The sequence below is a fragment of the Mya arenaria genome, chromosome 8 (genome assembly GCF_026914265.1).
Source record: "Mya arenaria isolate MELC-2E11 chromosome 8, ASM2691426v1".
Lineage (NCBI taxonomy): Eukaryota > Metazoa > Mollusca > Bivalvia > Myida > Myidae > Mya > Mya arenaria.
Window position 1 is genome coordinate 60,785,513 of NC_069129.1, and position 22,274 is coordinate 60,807,786.

General features: G+C 39.7%; 1 protein-coding gene across 2 annotated transcripts; it reads left to right on the forward strand.

Moving 5' to 3' along the window:
• Window positions 1-750: 750 nt before the first annotated feature.
• Window positions 751-21,137, forward strand: LOC128244807 (uncharacterized). Of its 2 annotated transcripts, none has more exons than XM_052962889.1 (3): window positions 751-1,063; window positions 17,697-17,930; window positions 19,890-21,137. In XM_052962889.1, exons 1-3 carry the CDS (start codon window positions 1,003-1,005, stop codon window positions 20,039-20,041), a joined length of 447 nt encoding a protein of 148 aa, XP_052818849.1. In that variant the 5' UTR covers window positions 751-1,002; the 3' UTR covers window positions 20,042-21,137. The 2 variants fall into 2 exon arrangements, with proteins under 2 accessions (XP_052818849.1, XP_052818848.1); XM_052962888.1 differs by lacking the exons at window positions 17,697-17,930; window positions 19,890-21,137 and adding exons at window positions 1,848-2,078; window positions 3,190-4,194 and having other exon boundaries at window positions 830-1,063.
• The last annotated feature ends 1,137 nt before the right edge of the window (window positions 21,138-22,274 follow it).

A 22,274-nucleotide genomic window follows, 5' to 3' on the forward strand; every position in this document is an offset into this window, starting at 1 on the left:
ACTACCAGAGGAGGTCGCTGTTCTTTAGCTGTTCCTTTCAATACCAGGGGAGGTCACTGTTCGTTCCACTACCAGGGGAGGTCGCTGTTCTTTTCAATACCAGGGGAGGTCGCCGTTCTTTCTACTACTAATAGGGGAGGTCACTGTTCTTTCCAATACTTTCCAATACCAGGGGAGGTCTGTCCCCACACTCTATCAATTTTCATATTGTCATAATTCTAAGTTACGGAATGCCGTTAGGGCCATCGCCTGAGAATGTGTTGATCTGAAATATTATACTCGATAGTACGATGATGAAAACGCGACAGTACGATGATGCAAACCCGACAATACGACAAAACGACGCGACAGTACTATGATGATGAAAACGTGAAATCACGCAACTACAATGGTGAAAACGCGACAATGCGATGGTGAATACACGATAGTTTATCGCATTATCATCATCGTACTGTCGTATTATCGCGTTTTCGTTATCGTACTGTCGCGTTTTTATAATCATACTGTCGCGTTTTCGTTATCGTATTTTGGTGATTTGGCGTGTTCATCATCTTACCTTCGAGTATCGCGTTTCAGATTAACACATTCATAGGCGATGGCCCTAACGGCATTCCGTACACTTTAAAATGTGATATCCTACATGAATACCGGATTATTTCTGCCTACGTTAGATGGGCGTCATCAGAAACTCATTCAGAGCTAATATTAAAATAATATATAAGTAGCAAAGTAAATTGGCTATGGTTGAAAAGCTTATGATAATTATCTGTTTTAACTTAAAGCTAAAACGACATTAATTATTTGTTGTTGGTTTTCATGACAAATTAGAAACGTAACGAACGTTTAATCGGAATGATTGAACGTTTTTGTTTACGTGCAAATAAATATTTAAATAATAATAGAATAAAACGCAGTTGCATATTATAAGCTTTATAGTTTGCTCACACCAAAGATTCTTAAATTGATTCGAACTGAGCATCGGTCTCGATTTCACTTTACAAAATGTCGTACATGTTTGTTTTAACACTGTTTGTAGCATGTGTTCATGTGGAAGGAATTTCGGGTACGTATCGTTAAAATAAAATTTCTTATTATGGTAAAGTTATAGGCATCAGAATGATTAAAGGTCGTAAGTACCGATTTCGTAATCAACTTTGAGCTTTTCTCGTAAATGCGTTTCATTAAAGTTGTCGTTGCTTAAATGTGCGTAACTCTACGCGTGCTACGAAGTGCTCGTAACTTTTACGAAGCGTTTGTAAACATGCCCTAGGTCTGTCTCTGTAGTTTTCATTCTTTTATCGAATATTTAAGGATCGGTATATTTATGAAAACAGTTAGTCAGTACACTAACGGAGTACGAAGGACTTCACGGTTACCCTTGCAATTACCAAATGTTTTCATACACAATGGAACGCAATTTAATATTCAATGTTTATATTTCACTCATCATTTCAAATGTTATTCATGATAATCCATCTACAACGCTGAAAAAAGAAGCGTTGTCAATGACGTCATTGGTTTCATCGACGTCACATCCATATTACCGACTAAACGTCATTTGACCAAACACAAGCCTTGTATCAGAGGTTCTTCGAAGGTATTGCGTGCCTTAGAGTATGAATACAATTGTAAGGATATACGTTCATCTAAGGAAATGAAATACAAGTGTAATATTATCTGTATTGAGCATAGACATATCATACATGTATACTCCGCATGTATTGTATACTGATTGTGTATAATTACATTGACTATGATAATGTTTCAGCATCTGGGGTTTTCAATAAATAAATTGAGATATAAAACTATAATTACTGATTCCCATTGTGTTGAATACTTTGCTTCAGATGTTTTCTGTCCATCATGCTCACATGTTGAATTCAATGAGACGGATGTTCCAACAGTAGACGAAGGAATTCTCCATCAAGTGCACGAGTCTATTACCCTATACAATAGCGCATGCGTCGATAATCACGTGATTCCCGAGCGTTGCCCAGAGCCGCCTGAGGGTTTTGTTAATAGGTGTCAGAATGCCACAATAGACCACGTACAACCACGTTGGGGGTGGTCCCTATCAGGTAGTTCCATTTGAAATACTCTGCAGTGAATATGATTTCGAATTACCGTGTTGAAGCTAGGGTGATACATTTCGGACTCTTCACTGTGTTTCATCATGTTAAAGTGTGTTTTTAGTGAACACAGACAAGTTCTTTTATAATCTCGGTAAGTAAGTGATACGATGTATGGTCTAATGGCAAATCACTGACAGGTTTTTATTTCGTTTTGGTTTAGATGTAGAAAAGTCAGAAAAGGACAGCGTTTTAAGAATAGACCACCAATTGTTACCATTTGTTTCCAATATGTTTCACGCTGAAATGTAAAATGAAATAAAAACCAACAAACAATGCACCTAATTTAAATTCACCAAATGAATTGGGGCAGTGAACAGAAAGAATCTAGAGTCTTAGTAAAGTAGATTTTTTCCGCAGTTGAGATGTGACCGACAGCGTATGTTGCTGGATATGTGGAATGCATTTAAGATCAGATGTCATTGAGAACCAAACGGACATCCGAAAAATGAAAACACGTTGCTATGATTTGATTGAATGCTAGATGCAATCCTGTCAACACTCCCTAGTATCGAATTATTTTTCTTAAATTTAAACAAAAAGGTTCACTTTTTTACATGAGCGTCTCTCGTTCAGTGGTTTATTTAAATAATTTATGGCTCTTTAAACAAGGCTAAAGTTAAATATTTGGACGCTGGGCCCGCTGTTGCCACACTGTTAATGGTCGTTTTCCACTCTATGTATTGATATATGATAGTTATCACAGAACCAATTGATAAGCGGCTTTATTTCTATTAATGTTTGGCCATTCTTTGTGTATAATGAAATAAGTGTAGGCATATGAATATAAGCTTTATATAGTAAATTATAACTAAAATTGCATGTTACATTATGGTTAAGGGCATAAAGACTTTATGAAAATTCGAATATAAAAAATGCATGCAAGGCCGCGCCATGACTACAATGCTATGTCTGCTATGATATACCTTGGGTCGGCCAGCGAAGACACCGGAAACTTTATTCTACATTATGTATTACTTTAATAACCGTTTGCTAAGCTTATAACACAACAGCTTTAGTCTGGCAGGAATTTATACTATACTTGCCTTTTTCAATTCAGAACAAGGCGTAAAAGGCTTGGTACGAGGTTGCGTGCAAGTCCCCGAGGGCTTACCGGACGGATGTAGGAGCCTCCAGTCGCTTAGCAACCAGGAGAAATCTCTCTTTGTGGCGTGGACTGGCCGTCAGGGCTTCAAGGAAGGGCATTCCATGACAGGACAAGTCTGTGTTTCCACAAACAATTGAGGACAAAAGTGATTTTTATTTATTTCACAATTTGAAAAAAAAAGAATTACGATTTGGCGTAAAATTATTAGACATTTGGCCGATTGTTCATAATTGTGTTAAAGTAAGCAACGTGATTAACGACATCGTTGTTACCTGTTTATCGTGAAATAGTTTACAGCTTTGTGTGTAGCAATCAAAACTGTTGTCTCTTGGAGTCGGGGATGACATCTGAACTGACTGTTGCCCGGGCCCTATATGCCGAGCGCAACAGTATGTTATGACCGACACCAAGGGGCAGACGTTTTGCCTATTACACGAATAATCATAAAATAACTGTTCCATGATTACATTAATGATATGCCGTCTAAAATCAAAATTTGGAAATTTCTATAATTTCTGCTTAAACAAATGTAAATACTGCAGATAACTTATTATCAATTAAATTTGAAGAGCAGAAAATATTTGAACTTACACAACGATGACGTTTACAACGTTGTTCACATTCACGAATTTTTGGAAAATCGGCCCATTGACGTAACTTTTAGACTCAACTTAAAGCTCTTTTAAGAACCTTCCTCCTTTGAAAAGCTCAAATGAACTGAATATATTCTATTTTCTTATTATGGTCATATGGATTGGGCGTTGATCAGACATGATACCGAACAAAGCTTATTGACTGACAAGATACATAGAGACCCAGCTTATCCATTCTGATCTTTCGAATTTACTTGGATTATGTTTTCTTGATTATGTTAAATCAAATTACATGTGTGCATATTACTGGTGTGGAATATGCTTTCAATGTTTTCTACAGACAATAACAATTCATGTAGGTCGAGTTTATTTTGCATATATATCTTTGCTTCCTTCTATTAATTAACAAACCGTCACTGAAAATGCGAAACTACCACACTTTTAAGTTCTGAAATAACGCCCCTCCATTATTTCAAATGTTGCGCTCTTATCTCAGAACAGTGAAAAATATTCAACTGAACTTTGCGTTTCTCAAATTATTTGTTTTGTCCTAGTATTTTTTTTAAATGATTCAAACATTTCTAGCTTAAAAGAATGAAATTTTTTAAACATTTATTAGGCAATATGGACCACATGGATACAAATGCACAAACTGTACAAAATGGATATCCGCATGTGCATACCTTCGAGATGAAAGGCGAGCTGTATCAGATGGATAATCGTATGTACATACCTTGGAGGTGTAAGGCGAACCGTTCCAGATGGATATCCGCATGTGCATACCTTGGAGGTGTAAGGCGAACCGTACCAGATGGATATCTGCATGTGCATACCTTGGAGGTGTAAGGCGAACCGTACCAGATTGATATCCGCATGTACATACCTTGGAGTTGTAAGGCGAACCTTACCAGATGGATATCCGCATGTACATACCTTGGAGTTGTAAGGCGAACCGTACCAGATGGATATCCGCATGTACATACCTTGATGATGTAAGGCGAACCGTACCAGATGGATATCCGCATGTGCATACCTTGGAGGCGTAAGGCGAACCGTCCCAGATGGATATCCGCATGTACATACCTTGGAGGTGTAAGGCGAGTTGTACCAGAATGATATCCTAATGTACATACATTGGAGGTGTAAGGCGAACCGTACCAGATGGATATCCTAATGTACATATCTTGGTGGTGTAAGGCGAACTGTACCAGATGAATATGCTCATGTACATACCTTGGTGGTGTAAGGCGAGTTATACCAGATGGATATCCTCATGTACATACCTTGGTTGTGTAAGGCTAAATGTACCAGATAGATATCCTCATGTACATACCCTGGTGGTGTAAGGTGAGCTGTACCAGATGGATATCAGCATATACATACCTTGGTATACCTTGGTTGTGTAAGGCGAACTGTACCAGATGGATATCTTCATGTACATACCTCGGTGGTGTAAGGCGAACTGTACAAGATGGATATCCGCATGTACATACCTTGGTGGTGTAAGGCGAGTTGTACCAAATGGATATCCGCATGTACATACCTTGGTGGTGTAAGGCGAACTGTACCAGATGGATATTTTCATGTACATACCTCGGTGGTGTAAGGCGAACCGTACCAGATGAATATCCCATGTATATACTATGGTGGTGTTAGGCGAACTGTACCGGATGGATATTTTCATGTACATACTTTGGTGGTGTAAGGCGAACTGTATCAAATGGATATATTCATGTTCATTTCTAGGTGGTGTAAGGCGAGCTGTACCAGATGGATATCTTCATGTACACACCTTGGTGGTGTAAGGTGAGCTGTACAAGATGGATATTCGCATGTACATACATTGGTGGTGTAAGGCGAGCTGTACATAATTTGGTGGTGTAAGGCGACCTGTACCAGATGGATATCTCATGTGCATACCTTGGTGGTGTTTGGCGAGCTGTACCAGATGGATATCTCATGTACATACCTTAGTGGTGTAAGGCGTGTTGTATCAGATGGATATCCTCATGTTTATACCCTGGAGGTGTAAGGCGAGTTCTACCAGATGGATATCCTAATATACAAACATTGGTGGTGTAAGGCGAGCCGTATCAGATTGATATCCTCAAGTACATTCCCTGGTGGTGTTAGGCGAGTTGTACCAGATGGATATCCTCGTGTACATACCTTTGTGGTGTTAGGCGAGCTGCTTCAGATGGATATCCTCATTAACATACCCTGTTGGTGTAATGCGAGTTGTAACAGATGGATGTCCTCATGTTTATATCCGGGTGGTGTAGGCGAACTGTACCAGATTGATAACCTCATGTACATACCCTGGTGGTATAAGGCGAACTATAACAGATGGATAAACTCATGTACATACCCTGGTGGTGTAAGGCGAACTATACCAGATGGATAACCTCATGTACATACCCTGGTGGTGTAAGGCGAACTGTACCAGATGGATATCCCATGTACATACTCTGGTGGTGTGAGGCGAGTTGTATCATATGAATATCCTCATGTACATACCTTGGTGGTGTAAGGCGAGTAGTACTAGATGGATATCCGCGAGTGCATACCTTGGTGGTGTAAGGCGAGCTATACCAGATGGATATCCGCATGTACATACGTTGGTGGTGTAAGCCAGCTGTACCGGGTGGATATCCCATGTACATACTTTGGTGGTATTAGACGAACTGTACCGGTTGGATATCCCATGTACATACTTTGGTGGTGTAAGGTGAGCTGTACCGGATGGATATCCCATGTACATACCTTGGTGGTATAAGGTGAGCTTTACCGGATGGATATCCCATGTACATACCTTGGTGGTGTTAAGCGAGCTGTAACGGATGGATATCCTGATGTACATTCCTTGGTGGTGTAAGGCGAATCGTACCGGATGGATATCCCATTTACATACCTTAGTGGTGTAAGGCGAGCTGTACCGGATGGATATCCGAATGTACATACCTTGGTGGTGTAAGGCGAGCTGTACCAGATGGATATCCCATGTACATACTTTAGTGGTGTAAGGCGAGCTGTCCCGGATGGATATCCGAATGTACATACCTTGGTGGTGTAAGGCGAGCTTTACCGGATGGATATCCGAATGTACATACTTTGGTGGAGTAAGGCGAGCTGTTCCGGATGGATATCCGAATGTACATACTTTGGTTGTGTAAGGCTAGATGTACCGGATGGATATCCGAATGTACATACTTTGGTAGTGTAAGGCGAGCTGTACCGGATGGATATCCGAATGTACATACCTTGGTGGTGTAAGGCGAGCTGTACCGGATTGATATCCGAATATACATACCTTGGTGTTGTAAGGCAAGCGGTACCGGATGGATATCCGAATGTTCATACCTTGGTGGTGTAAAGCGAGCTGTACCAGATGGAAATCCCATGTAAATACTTTGGTGATGTTAAGCGAGCTGTACCGGATTGAAATCCCGATGTACATTCCTTGGTGGTGTAAGGCGAACCGTACTAGATGGATATCGTAATGTACATACCTCGGTGGTGTAAGGCGAACCGTAACAGATGGATATCCCATGTAAATACCTTGGTGGTGTAAGGTGAGCTGTACCGGATGGAAATCCTGATCTTCATTCCTTGGTAGTGTAAGGCGAACTGTATCGGATGGATATCCCATGTACATACCTTTGTGGTGTAAGTAAGCTGTACCTGATGGATATCCGAATGTGCATACCTTAGCGGTGTAAAGCGAGCTTTGGAAGATGGATATCCCATATACATACCTTAGTGGTGTAAGGCGAGCTGTACCAGATGGATATCCGAATGTACATACCTTATTGGTATATGGCGAGCTGTACCGGATGGATATCCGAATATACATACCTTAGTGGTGTAAGGCGAGCTGTACCAGATGGATATCCGAATGTTTTTACCTTGACGGTGTAAGGCGAGCTGTACCGGATGGATATCCGAATGTACATACCTTGGTGGTGTAAGGCGACCTATTCCGGATGGATATCACATGTAAATACTTTGGTGGTTTAAGGTGAGATGTACCGGATGGATATCCCGTGTACATACCTTGGTGGTATAAGGTGAGCTGTACCAGATGGATATCCCATGTACATACCTTGATGGTGTAAGGCAAACTGTACCGGATTGATATCCCATGTACATACTTTGGTGGTATAAGGCGAGCTGTACCGGATGGATATCCAATGTACATACTTTGGTGGTGTAAGGCGAGCTGTACCGGATGGATATCCCATGTACATACCTTAGTGGTGTAAGGCGAGCTGTACCGGGTGGATATCCCATGTACATACTTTGGTGGTGTAAGGTGAGCTGTACCGGATGGATATCCCATGTACATACGTTGGTGGTATAAGACGAACTGTACCGGTTGGATATCCGATGTACATACTTTGGTGGTGTAAGATGAGCTGTACCGGATGGATATCCTTATGTACATACCTTGGTGGTATAAGGTGAGCTGTACCGGATAGATATCCCATGTATATACCTTAGTGGTGTTAAGCGAGCTATACCGGATGGATATCCTAATGTACATTCATTGGTGGTGTACGGCGAATCGTACCGGATGGATATCCCATTTACATACCTTAGTGGTGTAAGGCGATCTGTACCGGATGGATATCCGAATATACATACCTTGGTGGTTTAATGCGAGCTGTACCAGATGGATATCCCATTTACATACTTTGGTGGTGTAAAGCGAGCTGTCCCGGATGGATATCCGAATGTACATACCTTGGTGGTGTAAGGCGAGCTGTACCGGATGGATATCTGAATATTCATACCTTGGTGGTGTAAGGCGAGCTGTACCGGATGGATATCCGAATGTACATACTTTGGTGGAGTAAGGCGAGCTGTTCCGGATGGATATCCGAATGTACATACTTTGGTGGTGTAAGACGAGCTGTACCGGATGGATATCTGAATGTACATACCTTTGTGGTGTAAGGCGAGCTATACCGGATTGATATCCGAATATACATACCTTGGTGTTGTAAGTCGAGCGGTACCGGATGGATATCCGAATGTACATACCTTGTTTGTGTAAGGCGAGCTGTACCTGATGGAAATCCCATGTACATACTTTGGTGGTGTAAGGTGAGCTGTACCGGATGGATATCCCATGTACATACCTTGGTGATGATAATCGAGCTGTACCGGATTGAAATCCCGATGTACATTCCTTGGTGGTGTAAGGCGAACCGTACTAGATGGATATCGTTATGTACATACCTCGGTGGTGTAAGGCGTACCGTACCAGATGGATATCCCATGTACATACCTTGGTGGTGTAAGGTGAGCTGTACCGGATGGAAATCCCGATGTACATTCCTTGGTAGTGTAAGGCGAGCTTTACCAGATGGATATCCGAATGTACATACCTTATTGGTGTATGGCGAACTGCACCGGATAGATATCCGAATATACATACTTTTGTGGTGTAAGGTGAGCTGTACCTGATGGATATCACATGTACATACCTTAGCGGTGAAAGGCGAGCTTTACCAGATGGAAATCCCGATGTACATACCTTAGTGTTGTAAGGCGAGCTGTACCAGATGGATATCCGAATGTACATACCTTATTGGTGTATGGCGAACTGCACCGGAAAGATATCCGAATATACATACTTTTGTGGTGTAAGGTGAGCTGTACCTGATGGATATCCCATGTACATACCTTAGCGGTGTAAGGCGAGCTTTACCAGATGGATATCCCATGTACATACCTTAGTGGTGTTAGGCGAGCTGTACCAGATGGATATCCGAATGTACATACCTTATTGGTGTATGGCGAGCTGTACCGGATAGATATCCGAATATACATACCTTAGTGGTGTAAGGCGAGCTTTACCAGATGGATATCCGAATGTTCATACCTTGGTGGTGTAAGGCGAGCTGTACCGGATGGATATCCAAATATACATACCTTGGTGGTGTAAGGCGAGCTGTACTAGATGAATATCCGAATATACATACTTTAGTGGTGTTAGGCGAGCTGTACCGAATGGATATCCGAATGTACATACATTGGTGGTGTAAGGCGCCCTACACTGGATGGATATCCCATGTAAATACTTTGGTGGTTTAAGGTGAGATGTACCGGATGGATATCCCGTGTACATACCTTGGTGGTGTAAGGTGAGCTGTACCAGATGGATATCCCATGAACATACCCTGGTGGTGTAAGGCGAGCTGTACCGGATGGATATCCCCATGTACATACCTTAGTGGTGTGAAGCGAGCTGTACCGGATGGATATCCGAATGTACATACCTTGGTGGTTTAAGGTGAGCTGTATCAGATGGATATCCGAATGTGCATGCCATGGTTGTGTAAGGCGAGCTGTACCTTGTTGTAAGGCGAGCTGTACCAGATGGATATCCGAATGTACATTCCTTGGTGAGAATAAGCCAGATAAAATGCAGACCAATCAATGAAGACAAAACTTGTATTAAACATGTCCCGCGACGTGTAATGATCTGAAGAGAATTGCCATTCCTGAGCCGAAGTAAACTACATTTATTTTCTATTCTTGTCAGTAAAGCATCTTAAATAGTCGTTATTATCTCAAACAACATCGTAATAAATAGTCTGATGCATATTATGTCGAGCTGTGCCCACTGTTTTTCTCTATGAATATACAAATATACTAGAGATATCAGACGAAAATAACTCAGATAAATTGATATTTAGTACGGTTGAATATTTGTTGAACTAAGACATTCTGCGTGATATATTTGCGAAAGCAACACTTAACTGTAAGAACATGTAGCGTAAAGGAAGAATTGATTGATTGATTGATTAATTGATATGCCCGAAGTGGGCAGTAACTTTATGACGACGTTAATTCCCAATTAAGACTCTTAACTTGTATGTGGAAGTGCTTGACAGACTATATCACTCCAGACCAGTAATAATAAGAGAGGCTCCGGGGAAATCGAAGAATTTATTATGACCGTGAATGACAAAAGACAAAAAAACGTTGTCGTCTTGTTTAGACTTTTACATCAGGTTTGTTTCCTTTCTTATTTCAACTTTATTTCTTACAAAGGCATAAGGCCCTCACATATATATTGATCGGGGTATATACCCATGGTTTCATTTTAAACAAATAATTGTCTGGCTATTTTCTCCGCTAGAGAAGACCAATACTACCATTCGCCTTACCCAAGGCTGATTCGTGTGTAGTCCGTCATGATGATGATGATGATGATGATGATGATGATGATGACGACTGACGATGGCGATGATGATGATGATGATTTAGAAAAATGTCTTCTGAAAAGAACTAATTCTGGCGAAAATGTTACCATAGTTTAAGTTTGATCTGATAAGAATCGAATTTAAATTGTATATCCTGTCTTTATTCCTAGTCCCAATGGAATCGAACAGTGGGATGATTAAAATTGTTTCCATTTTGAATATGGAAAAGCTTGATTACTTTACGTAAATAAGTGTTCCTGCACGGCAGTAAACCCGACTGACAAGTGATCTGTAAGAACATTATGTTTCTTTACGCATGTAAAACTTTTGTTTTGGGAATTGATTCTATAGTCGTTTTGTCACAAATACTCGTGTGCTTGAAAGTAGCTGTTCAGAATTTATGGCGTGCTTTCTCCAATCTTTGTTCTTACCATGCATTACTTAGGTATCTTCGTGTTCATATATTCGTATGATGTTTTGTCATTTAATCATTTCAAACAATTATCGTTCGGGAAAGAGTAAAATAATGAAGATAAATGGTAAAGATGAACACGATGCGTGAAGAATATGATCATCAGGGAACATGTCGCGAATATTTGTCTATGCATAAGCACATCAAACCTGTTCATGTTTTCAAGACATTTTTCCTAACATATTATTATCAATATTTGTATTTCATTTATGCATTTTCTCGAAATTTTCAATTATTTTCATTCGAAGTCGATGATTGCTGATTTTCTTTCAATTTTATTTAACTTTTTAGCTCATTTTAATCACACCTGGACATAGCTGGTTAGCTTAAACACACATGAGATGTCAGTATACTTTGTAAGTAAGTTCTTTACGAGACCCAGCCCTATTTAACACACTATGGGCCGTTTGTTCGGAACTTAAATAAATATAAAAGCGTTCATAAAGGAATCATTGCTAACTTTGTAAGGTGAAACATTTTATGTGCTAAATCAGTCCATTATTTGTGAAAAGTACGAGGGGGGAGTCAATAAGTGCGTGAACGACCCCTTTTTGTCGCTTATTGTACATCTTTTTTTTTTTTGAATTGTTTTTAACATCATATTTCACATGTGATTTAATAAATATGGAAATTAATTACTAACTTTTTCATATTTTAAATATTTAATATTGATTTATTATTATACACTGTCAACAACGCGGCGCACTTTGAAATGGCGCTGTATCTAACACTACGATGTTATATAAAGTACGTCATTTTTGCGGGAAAAAGGCGTGTGATTCAGGCGAGACTTTTACTGACGTCACTTTGACGTGTCGATCATGTATATACGAAGTTTTGACGTCATACCATAAACAACAACGGTGCGCTGACCTTTTAAAATACCCACACTAGGATTATCTTCAAGTAAATGACGTCAATGGATAACGTTGAGAAGGGGGCTGTCATTAAGCATTGCGTTAGAGTCGGAATGACGCCCACCGACACGCTCAAGTTCATGAACTAGGGAAACACCGGACAATCATGTAAGCGAAGTTTAGTTTACAAGTGGCACGGGAGATTTTCAAATGGGAGAGAGGACATCAACGATGACAAACGAGCAGGAAGAACGATAACCAGTGACTCATTGAAGCTAGCTGTTGCATCCGAGCTTTTTACCGACAGACGAAGAAGCATCGACGAACTTGCAGATATGTTTGATTTATCGCACGGCAAAATGCATAAAATAATTACAATCGATCTGGGAATGAGGTAAGTCTCAGCACGATGGGTGCCGCGACTTTTGTCGGAAAATGGAAAAAACGTGCGCGTGGAAACGTCACAGTGCTTTCTGGCACGTCACGCCAGAGAAGGCGACCATTTCTTAAATAAAATCGTCACATGCGATGAAACATGGCTACAATTCTATGACCCTGAAACAAAAGCTGAGTCAATGGTATGGAAACGACCCTCTTCACCGCCACCAAAGAAAGCAAAGGTCATCAAGTCATCGAAAAAAGTGATGTTCCTCGTCTTCATGGATCACCGGGGCATACTCCTGTCACATGCCATCCCCACTGACAAGACCGTCAACGCGGGTTATTATCAGAAATTAAACAGTATTAAAAGTCTAAAAATATTGTTTTATTAGTTGGATTTAAATATTATATTTTAAATAAATGCTTACAAAAATAATAAAGTGTTTCATGTTTGTTTCTTTTATGATTAATTCCCTAATTTTATTTTAATTTGTTCACAGGTTCTGCGCCGTGATCTCGTTCACGCCATCCAGAAGAAGCGCCCGGATGTTGAGATCGAGAATCTCATCTTTCACCAAGATAACGCCCCGGCCCGCCGTGCAAAGGAAACACTGATGACGATTGACTTTTTAGGATTTGAGCGTCTCAATCATTCGCCGTACTCACCTGACCTCGCCCCTATGGACTTCGCGATTTTTCCAAGACTGAAGGCCGGGAGACGTTTCGAATGTCTGGCAGTGCTCCGCAGCGCAGTCCAGTCATCGTTCGCGTCCCTGTCCGAGACATGGTTTACAGAAGTGTACCTGAAATGGGTCGTCCGCCATCAGAAATGTGTCCAAGAGAGTGGAGAGTATTTTGAGAAACAGTAACGCCCATAACGTCAACGTCATGACATTGTTCCGAAGTGTGCCGCGGTATTGCAGATGGGTATTTTGTATTTTTTATTTATATTAGTAATTGTTATTGTATTCACATTTATTTTTTGTACACGTTTTGAAAACATATTTGTTATTGTGTATATTAAATTTCATTACACGCAAACGCGCATTTGTTCTTTTAAAACGCTCGTTCACGAACTTATTGACTCCCCCTCGTAAATGGTCTAAACAGTATATGTATATGAATAAATCTGATGAAAAATTGCGGGTATTTAAAATAATCGATTTCAGAAATTACCAAATACTCACTAAGTTGAAAATATGCTTATTGAATACGTTCCCTAAACAATTAGTCCATTATTTCGATTTTCGTGTTGATACTCAAATTGGAAATTGAAATGGAAATGAATGTCTTTCTCCCGGTTTCTGTTATTTGTTGCCCTAATTGATATGCATTCATACATAATCATGCAATGTTGTTAATAAGAAATGTACAAAAGTTAATGTAAAAAAATGGTTGTGTAATGAACTAGGAAAAACCTGTTCTTAAATTAAAAATACCAAAATATGATAGGCAAGCTAATACATAACGATATCATATATTTCCATGTGTACCTTATTCATTACGTTTTAGTTTATTATAATGCTAATGACACCGCTTTGTTTGCATTAAGTGAGATCATGCTTATTTTAATAATTTAGTTGTTGGTTTGGATGATAAATGCGAAAAGAAAGTAAGATTGAGGAGAAGATTGAAGACTTTTTAAAGTGCACACAGATAAATGACATGAAGTAAATGATTCGATAAAACGGCACAACTCCAAGTTGCATATTGCATGATTGATAATTTGGTTATGCAATGTTTTTTTAATAAAAACAGCAGATATTTATATAGATAAAGAAACGTTGTAATCGTGTAAGTATGCTTTACATAAATAATGTAAACTAATCTCTATTGCATTTCTAGATGATGATTGCAACACTTGCACGTCATGTGACCTCAGAATGGCAACTGCAATTATTTTATAATTCACCTGAAGTCTTGGCGATGTTGACATAAAACTGATAAATGGGGGTAGCGCACATTCACATTTACATCGGATGAGCATAGTTTGATAGAGAGTAACACAACACGCCTTATCTACGCGCCTGGTAGTTTGATCAGAGACAAACAAAACACTCCTTGTTTTATAATGGGCAGATTCCACAGTATGTCATGTGAGCTTAACATTCCCATCAACGGTCTCACAAGAATAGTTCAAATTTAATATGACACAATTTCAATGTATCAATTTTATATGGGGGAGTGATTTGTATTCCTTTACCCACAGCACAAGGCCTGTCCGGCCAATGATCATCTAAAGGCAGATACCTTTAAGAAGTATGTCAAAGTAGTTTTTGTCCATACCTTTAATTATAGTACATGTAATTAATGTCTGAACTGCATCTGTTTTCGCTCTAAACGTAACACTGGATAAGCGTTGTAGTGTCACTACTGTGCTTGGACACAGGGCATGATCATTAAATCAAATACAACCACACGGAGAGGCGCATGACGGAAATATATTAAAGATGCACTGTTACTTTCATAAAATGTTTTTCACAATTAATACAATACCTGATCGTTGCTGTTCTTTACAATACCAGGGGAGTTTGCTGTTCTTTACAACACCAGAGGAGGTCGCTGTTCTTTACAATACCAGGGGAGGTCGCTGTCGTTACAATACCATGGGAGGTCGCTACTTTTAACAATACCTGGGGACATTTCTGTTCTTTATAATACCAGGGGCTTTCGCTGTTTTTTACAATACCAGAGGAGGTCGCTGTGTTACAAAACCAGGGGATGTCGCTGTTCTTTACACTACCAGGGGAGGTCGCTATTCTTTACAACATCAGGGGAGGTCGCTTTCGTTACAACACCAGAAGAGGTCGCTTTCGTTACAATACCAGGGGAGTTCGCTGTTGTTTACAATACAAAGGGATGTGGCTATTATTTACAATGCCAGGGGAGTTCGCTGTTGTTTACTTGTTTACTAGGGGCGGTCGCTACTCTTTACAATACTTGGGGACATTTCTGTTCTTTACAATACCAGAGGCTTTCGCTGTTGTTTTACAATACCAGAGGAGGTCGCTGTCGTTACAAAACCAGGGGATGTCACTGTTGTTTACAATACCAGGGGAGGTGGCTATTACTTACAATACCAGGGGAGGTCGCTGTTGTTTACAATACCAGGGGAGGTGGCTATTATTTACAATACCAGGGGAGTTCGCTATTCTTTACACTACTAGGGGAGGTCGCTGTCGTTTACAATACCAGGGGAGGACGCTGTTCTTTCCAACAACATGGGACGTCGCTGTTCTTTCTAATACCACGGAAGGTCTCAGTCTTTTCTTTTCTTTTCGCTGTTCTTTACAATACCAGGGGAGGTCGGTGATCTATACAATACCAGGGGAGGTCGCTTTCATTACCAGTGGTTGGTTTAGATCGGTATTGAAAACAATGAAGTGATTGTATCTTAACACAAAATATAATATAATTTTTGCCGAGTTTTTTATACATGCTATTAAACGAATAGACGTTTGTCAATGAATACAGCAAATTACCATATTTACTTCGTTGCAACTTTACATTGTTTATCATCCGTCTTAATTATCAAGTATGTGTGCATACTTATTAAACATGGTTATTCAATTGCTTTCATTTTATAGACAAGTTAACATAGTTCCACCTGTCAGCACACAATGTCAATTTTCATATTGTCTAAATTCTTAGTTCCTGGAAGGTTACGTCCTTGATATATATGTATCACTGCCGATATAGAATCCACATTAACTGTCATTATTCTGGAAACGCCCGCTTTGAACGGATATATACACTGAGTTGTTAAACAGTGCAAACTACAGCGGTAACGTCTGTAACATTTACCAGCGTAAAAATAACAATTTGAAATGTGGTATCCTACATGAATACCAAAATAATTTTGCCTACGTTAGAGGGGCGTCATAAGAACCGCATTCAGAGCTTATATTAAAACAATATATATGTAGCATAAGTAAATTGGCTATGGTTGAAATGCTTATGATGATTATCTGTTTTAACTTAAAGAAACAAACGACATTAAATATTTGTTGTTTGTTTTCATGACAAATTAGAAAAGTAACGTTCGTTTAATCGGAATGATTGAACGTTTTTGTTTACGTGCAAATAAATATTTAAATAATAATAGAATAAAACGCAGTTGCGTATTATAAACTTTATAGTTTTGCTCACACAAAAGATTCTTAAATTGATTAAAACTGAGCATCGGTCTCGATTTCACTTAACAAAATGTTGTACATGTTGTTTTAACACTGTTTGTAGCATGTTTTCATGTGGAAGGAATTTCAGGTACGTATCTTTAAAATAAACTTTCTTAGTATGGTAAAGTTTTAGGCATCTGTGCCTGTCCCTGTGGTTTTTATTGTTTTATCGAATATTTAAGGATTTAACGTGTTAGTGTTGCGGGTCATCGGAATAATTATGAAAACATTTGGTCAGTACACTGTTAGCAAAGTATGAAGGACTTCACGGTTACCCTTGAAATCACCAAATGTGTTCATACAAAATGAAACGCAATTTTAAATATTCAATGTTTATATTGACACTCATCATTCCATATGTTATCCATGATAACCCATCTACAACGCTGAAAAAGGAAGCGGTGTCAAAGACGTCACTAATCACATCGACGTCTCATCCATATTACCGACTAAACGTCATTTGACAAAACACAAGCCTCGTCTTTGTTCTATCAGAGTTTCTTCGAAGGTATTGCGTCCCTCAGAGTATGAATACTATGATGAAAGGATATACGTTGGTCTAAGGAAGTGAAATACAAGTGTAATATTATCTGTATTGAGCATGACCACATCATACATGTATATTCCGCACGTATTGTATACTTATTGTGTTTAATTACATTGCCTATGATTATGTTTGAGCATTTGGGGTTATCAAAAAAATAAATTGAGATATAAAACTATTATTACTATTGATTCTCATTGTGTTGAATTCTTTGCTTCAGAGGTTTTCTGTCCATCATGCTCACATGTTGAATGCAATGAAACGGATGTTCCAACAGTAGACGAAGGAATTCTCCTTGTGCAAGTGCACGAGTCTATTACCCTATACAATAGCGCATGCGTCGATAATCAGTTGATCCCAGAGCGTTGCCACGAGCCTCCGAGAGTTTTTGTTAATAGGTGTCAAAATGCCACCATAGACCACATACAGCCACGTTTGGGGTGGTCCCTATCAGGTAATTCCATTTGAAATACTCGGCAGTGAAAATGATTTCGAGTAACCGTTTTGATCTTACCGATCTTAGCGACAGTGTATGCTCTGGGGCATGTGGAATGCATTTGCAGATTTTAGCGACACCGATGCTCCGGGACATTTGGAATACATTCGCCGATCTTACCGACAGTGTATGCTCCGGGGCATATAGAATGCATTCGCAAATTTTAGCGACAGCGATGCTCCGGGACATTTGGAATACATTCGCCGATCTTAGCGACAGCGTATGCTCCGGGATATATGGAATACATTCGCAGATTTTAGCGCCAGCGATGCTCCGGGGCATGTGGAATGCATTCGCAGATTTTAGCGACAGCGATGCTCCGGGGCATGTGGAATACATTCGCAGATTCCAGCGACAGCGTATGCTCCGGGGCATGTTGAATGCATTCTCAGATTTCAGCGACAGCGATGCTCCGGGGCATGTGGAATACATTCGCAGGTTTTAGCGACAGTGAATGTTCCGGGACATGTGGAATACATTTGCAGATCTTACCGACAGTGTATGTTCCGGGACATGTGGAATACATTCGCCGATCTTACCGACAGTGTATGCTCCGGGACATGTGGAATACATTTGCCATTCTGACCGACAGTGTATGCTCCGGTACATGTGGGATACATTCGCCGATCTGACCGACAGTGTATGCTCCGGTACATGTGGAATACATTCGCCGATCTTAGCGACAGCGTATGCTCCGGGACATGTTGAATACATTCGCCGATCTTAGCGACAGTGTATGCTCCGGTACATGTGGAATACATTCGCCGATCTTAGCGACAGCGTATGCTCCGGGACATGTGGAATACATTCGCTTCCTAACGACAGTGTATGCTCCGGGACATGTGGAATACATTCGCCGATCTTAGCGACAGTGTATGCTCCGGGACATGTGGAATACATTCGCTTCTTAACGACAGCGTTTGCTCCGGGACGGGACATGCGGAATGCATTCGCCGATCTTATCGACAGTATATGCTCCAGGACATGTGGAATGCATTCTCCGATCTTACCGACAGTATATGCTCCGGGACATGTGGAATGCATTCGACGATCTTTCCGGCAGTGTTTGTTCCGGAACATGTGGAAAGGCATTTGCACCGGGATATGTTGAATGGCGTTTGCTTCTGGGCATGTGCAACGATTCGCCGATCTGACCGACAGTGTATGCTCTATGACATGTGAAATGCATTCGCCGATCTGACCGACAGTGTATGCTGCTGGACATGTGGAATCCATTTGCCGATCTCAGCGATATCACCGACAGTGTTGCTGCTGGACATGTGGAATCCAGTTGAAAACAGAGGTCATTGAGAAACAAACGGACATCCGAAAATTGAAAACACGCTGCTATGATTTAATTTTATGCTAGCCTCGGATAAAGCGATGATTATACTGAAAAGGTTCACTTTGTTACATGAGTATCTCTCGTTCAGTGGCTGTTAAAAATAATCCATGGCTCTTAAAACATGGATAAAGTTAAATATTTGGACGCTGGGCCCGTTGTTTCCACACTGTTAATGGCCATTTTTCACCCTATGTATTGATATACTAGTATGATAGTTATCACAGAACCAATTGATAAGCGGCTTTATTTCTATTAATTTTCTGTCACTCTTTGTGTATAATGAAATAAGTGTAGGCATATGAAGATAAGCTTTATATACTTAATTATAAATAAAATTGTATGATAAGTCCTGGTTAAGGGCACAAAGACTTTATGACAATCGAATATAAAAAATGCATGCAAGGCCGCGTCATAATGCTTTGTCTATCCTAATATGCATTGGGTCGGCCAGCAAAGACATTGGAAACTTTATTCTACATAAGGTGTTAATTATTAAGAACCGTTTGTTATACTTATAAAACTCAACTTTTGTCTGGCAGGAATTAATACTATATTTGCCTTTTTATATTCAGAACAAGGCGTTAAAGGCTTGGTACGAGGTTGCGTGCCAGTCCCCGAGGCTTACCTGACGGATGTAGGAGCCTCCAGACGCTTAGCAACCAGGAGAAATCTCTCTTTGTGGCGTGGACTGGCCTCCAGGGCTTCAAGGAAGGGCATTCCATGACAGGACAAGTCTGTGTTGTCACAAACAATTGAGGACAAACGTGATTTTGTTTATTTATTGCACAATTTGACAAAAAAGAATTACGATTTGGCGTAATATTATTAAACATTTGGCCGATTGTTCATAACTGTGGTAAAGTTAACAAAGTGATTTACTACATCGTTGTTAACTGTTCGTCGTGAGATAGTATACAGCCATGTGTGTAACAATCAAAACTGGTGTCTCTTGGAGTCGGGGATGACATATGAACTTACTGTTGCCCGGGGCCCTATATGCTGAGCGCAACACTATGCCATCCCCGACACCAAGGGACAGACGTTTTGCCTATCACACGAATAACCATGAAATAACTGTTTTATTACTTGATCAAAAGTTATCGTAACAAAAAAAAGGAATTAAGTGTCTTATTAACTGATCAAAATTGTATTTGATGAAAGTATAAAAAAATGACCGAACGTTACTTATATACCGTCTAATAAAACTTGACAATTTCTATGATATAATAGCGCGAGAGGGAAACAGGTAAATATAACTGTTGAATGGGGAATAGTTAAATCCAAAATTGAAAGGTTTCATATTAAGCAGCAAAGATAACAGATTTGTTTTTTTATGACAAATCAGCTGATAATTGATGATATTGCATATTTTTAAATAAAATTATTACAGCTTAAACAAAGGTAAAATACTGCAGATAACTTATCATCCATTAAATTTGCAGAGCAGAAAATATTTGAACTTACACAACGATAACGTTTACAACGTTGCTAGCATTAACGAATTTCTGGAAAATCTGCCCATTGACGTAACTTTTAGACTCAACTTAAAGATCTTTAAAGAACCTTCCTCCTTTGAAACGGTCAAATAAACTGATTAAAATTATATTCTATTTTCTTATTATGGTCATATGGATTGGGCGTTGATCAGATATGATACCGTACAAAGATAAATGACAAAAGAAACCCAGGTTAACCATTCTGATTGCTTGAATATACTTGGATTATTGTTTTGGTAATATGTTAAACCAAATTACATGTGTGCATATTACTGCTTTGAAAAATGCTTTCTATGTTTTCTACAAATAATAACATTTAATGTTTGTCGAGTTTATTTTGCAACTTTATCCTTGCATCTCTCTATTGACTAATAAACGTCTCAGATAACGCAAAAGTGCAAATAATGACGTTGGTTAAAATACGATCAACGAATTGTCTGTCTGGCTTTCATAGTACGGATTATAGGAAAGGCAATTCACTCGCCATTTAGCCGAAAAAGACGGCTTATATGTCAAAAACCGACCACTAACACCATTATAGATTCCCATTACCAAATTTCACAGGGCCACGATGACAATCAACACTGGCGCAGAGAAAGTAAATTGAATTAGTTCAAACCGTCGGAGAAATCTAGCCACAAGGGATTCGATAATCTTCTCTTAAAACAGACAACCACATTCATATTGTTTACAGTATTGTATAGTCTATGAATGGATCCGTCAAAAATATCCATATTCCAACCAAACGGTATAAATGAAACTGACCTACTGCGTTCAATTTGGGTATGACGCCTCTCCGTTATTACAAATTTGTTGCTTTTTATATCAGATCAGTGAAACATATTCAACTAAACTTTGCATTTCTCAAGTTATGTCCTCGTATTTTTTTCAAAGGTTCAAACATTTCTTGGTCATGGGAATGAAAGTTTTAAACATTTATTAGGCAATCTGGCCCACATTGACAGCCGTATGCACATGCACGAACTGTATGAAATGGTTATCCGCATATACATACCTTTGTGGTGTAAGGAGAGCTGTGCCATGTGGATATCCGCATGTGCATAGCTTGGTGGTGTCAGGCGGACTGTACAGGATGGATATCCGCATGTACATACCTTGGTGATGTAAGGCGGGCTGTGCAGGATGGATATCCGCATGTGCACACCTTGGTGGTGTAAGGGGAGCTGTACAAGGTGGATATCCGCATGTGCATACTTTGGTGATGTAAGACGATCTATTAAAGATTGATTATCCGCATGTACATACCTTGGTGGTGTAAGGTGAACCGTACCAGGTGGATATCCGCATGTACATACGTTGATGGTGTTAGGCGAGCTCTACCAGATGATTATACGCATGTACATACCTTGGTGGTGTAAGGCGAGCTGTACCAGATGATTATACGCATGTGGTGTAAGGCGGGCTGTGCAGGATAGATATCCTCATATACATACCTTGGTG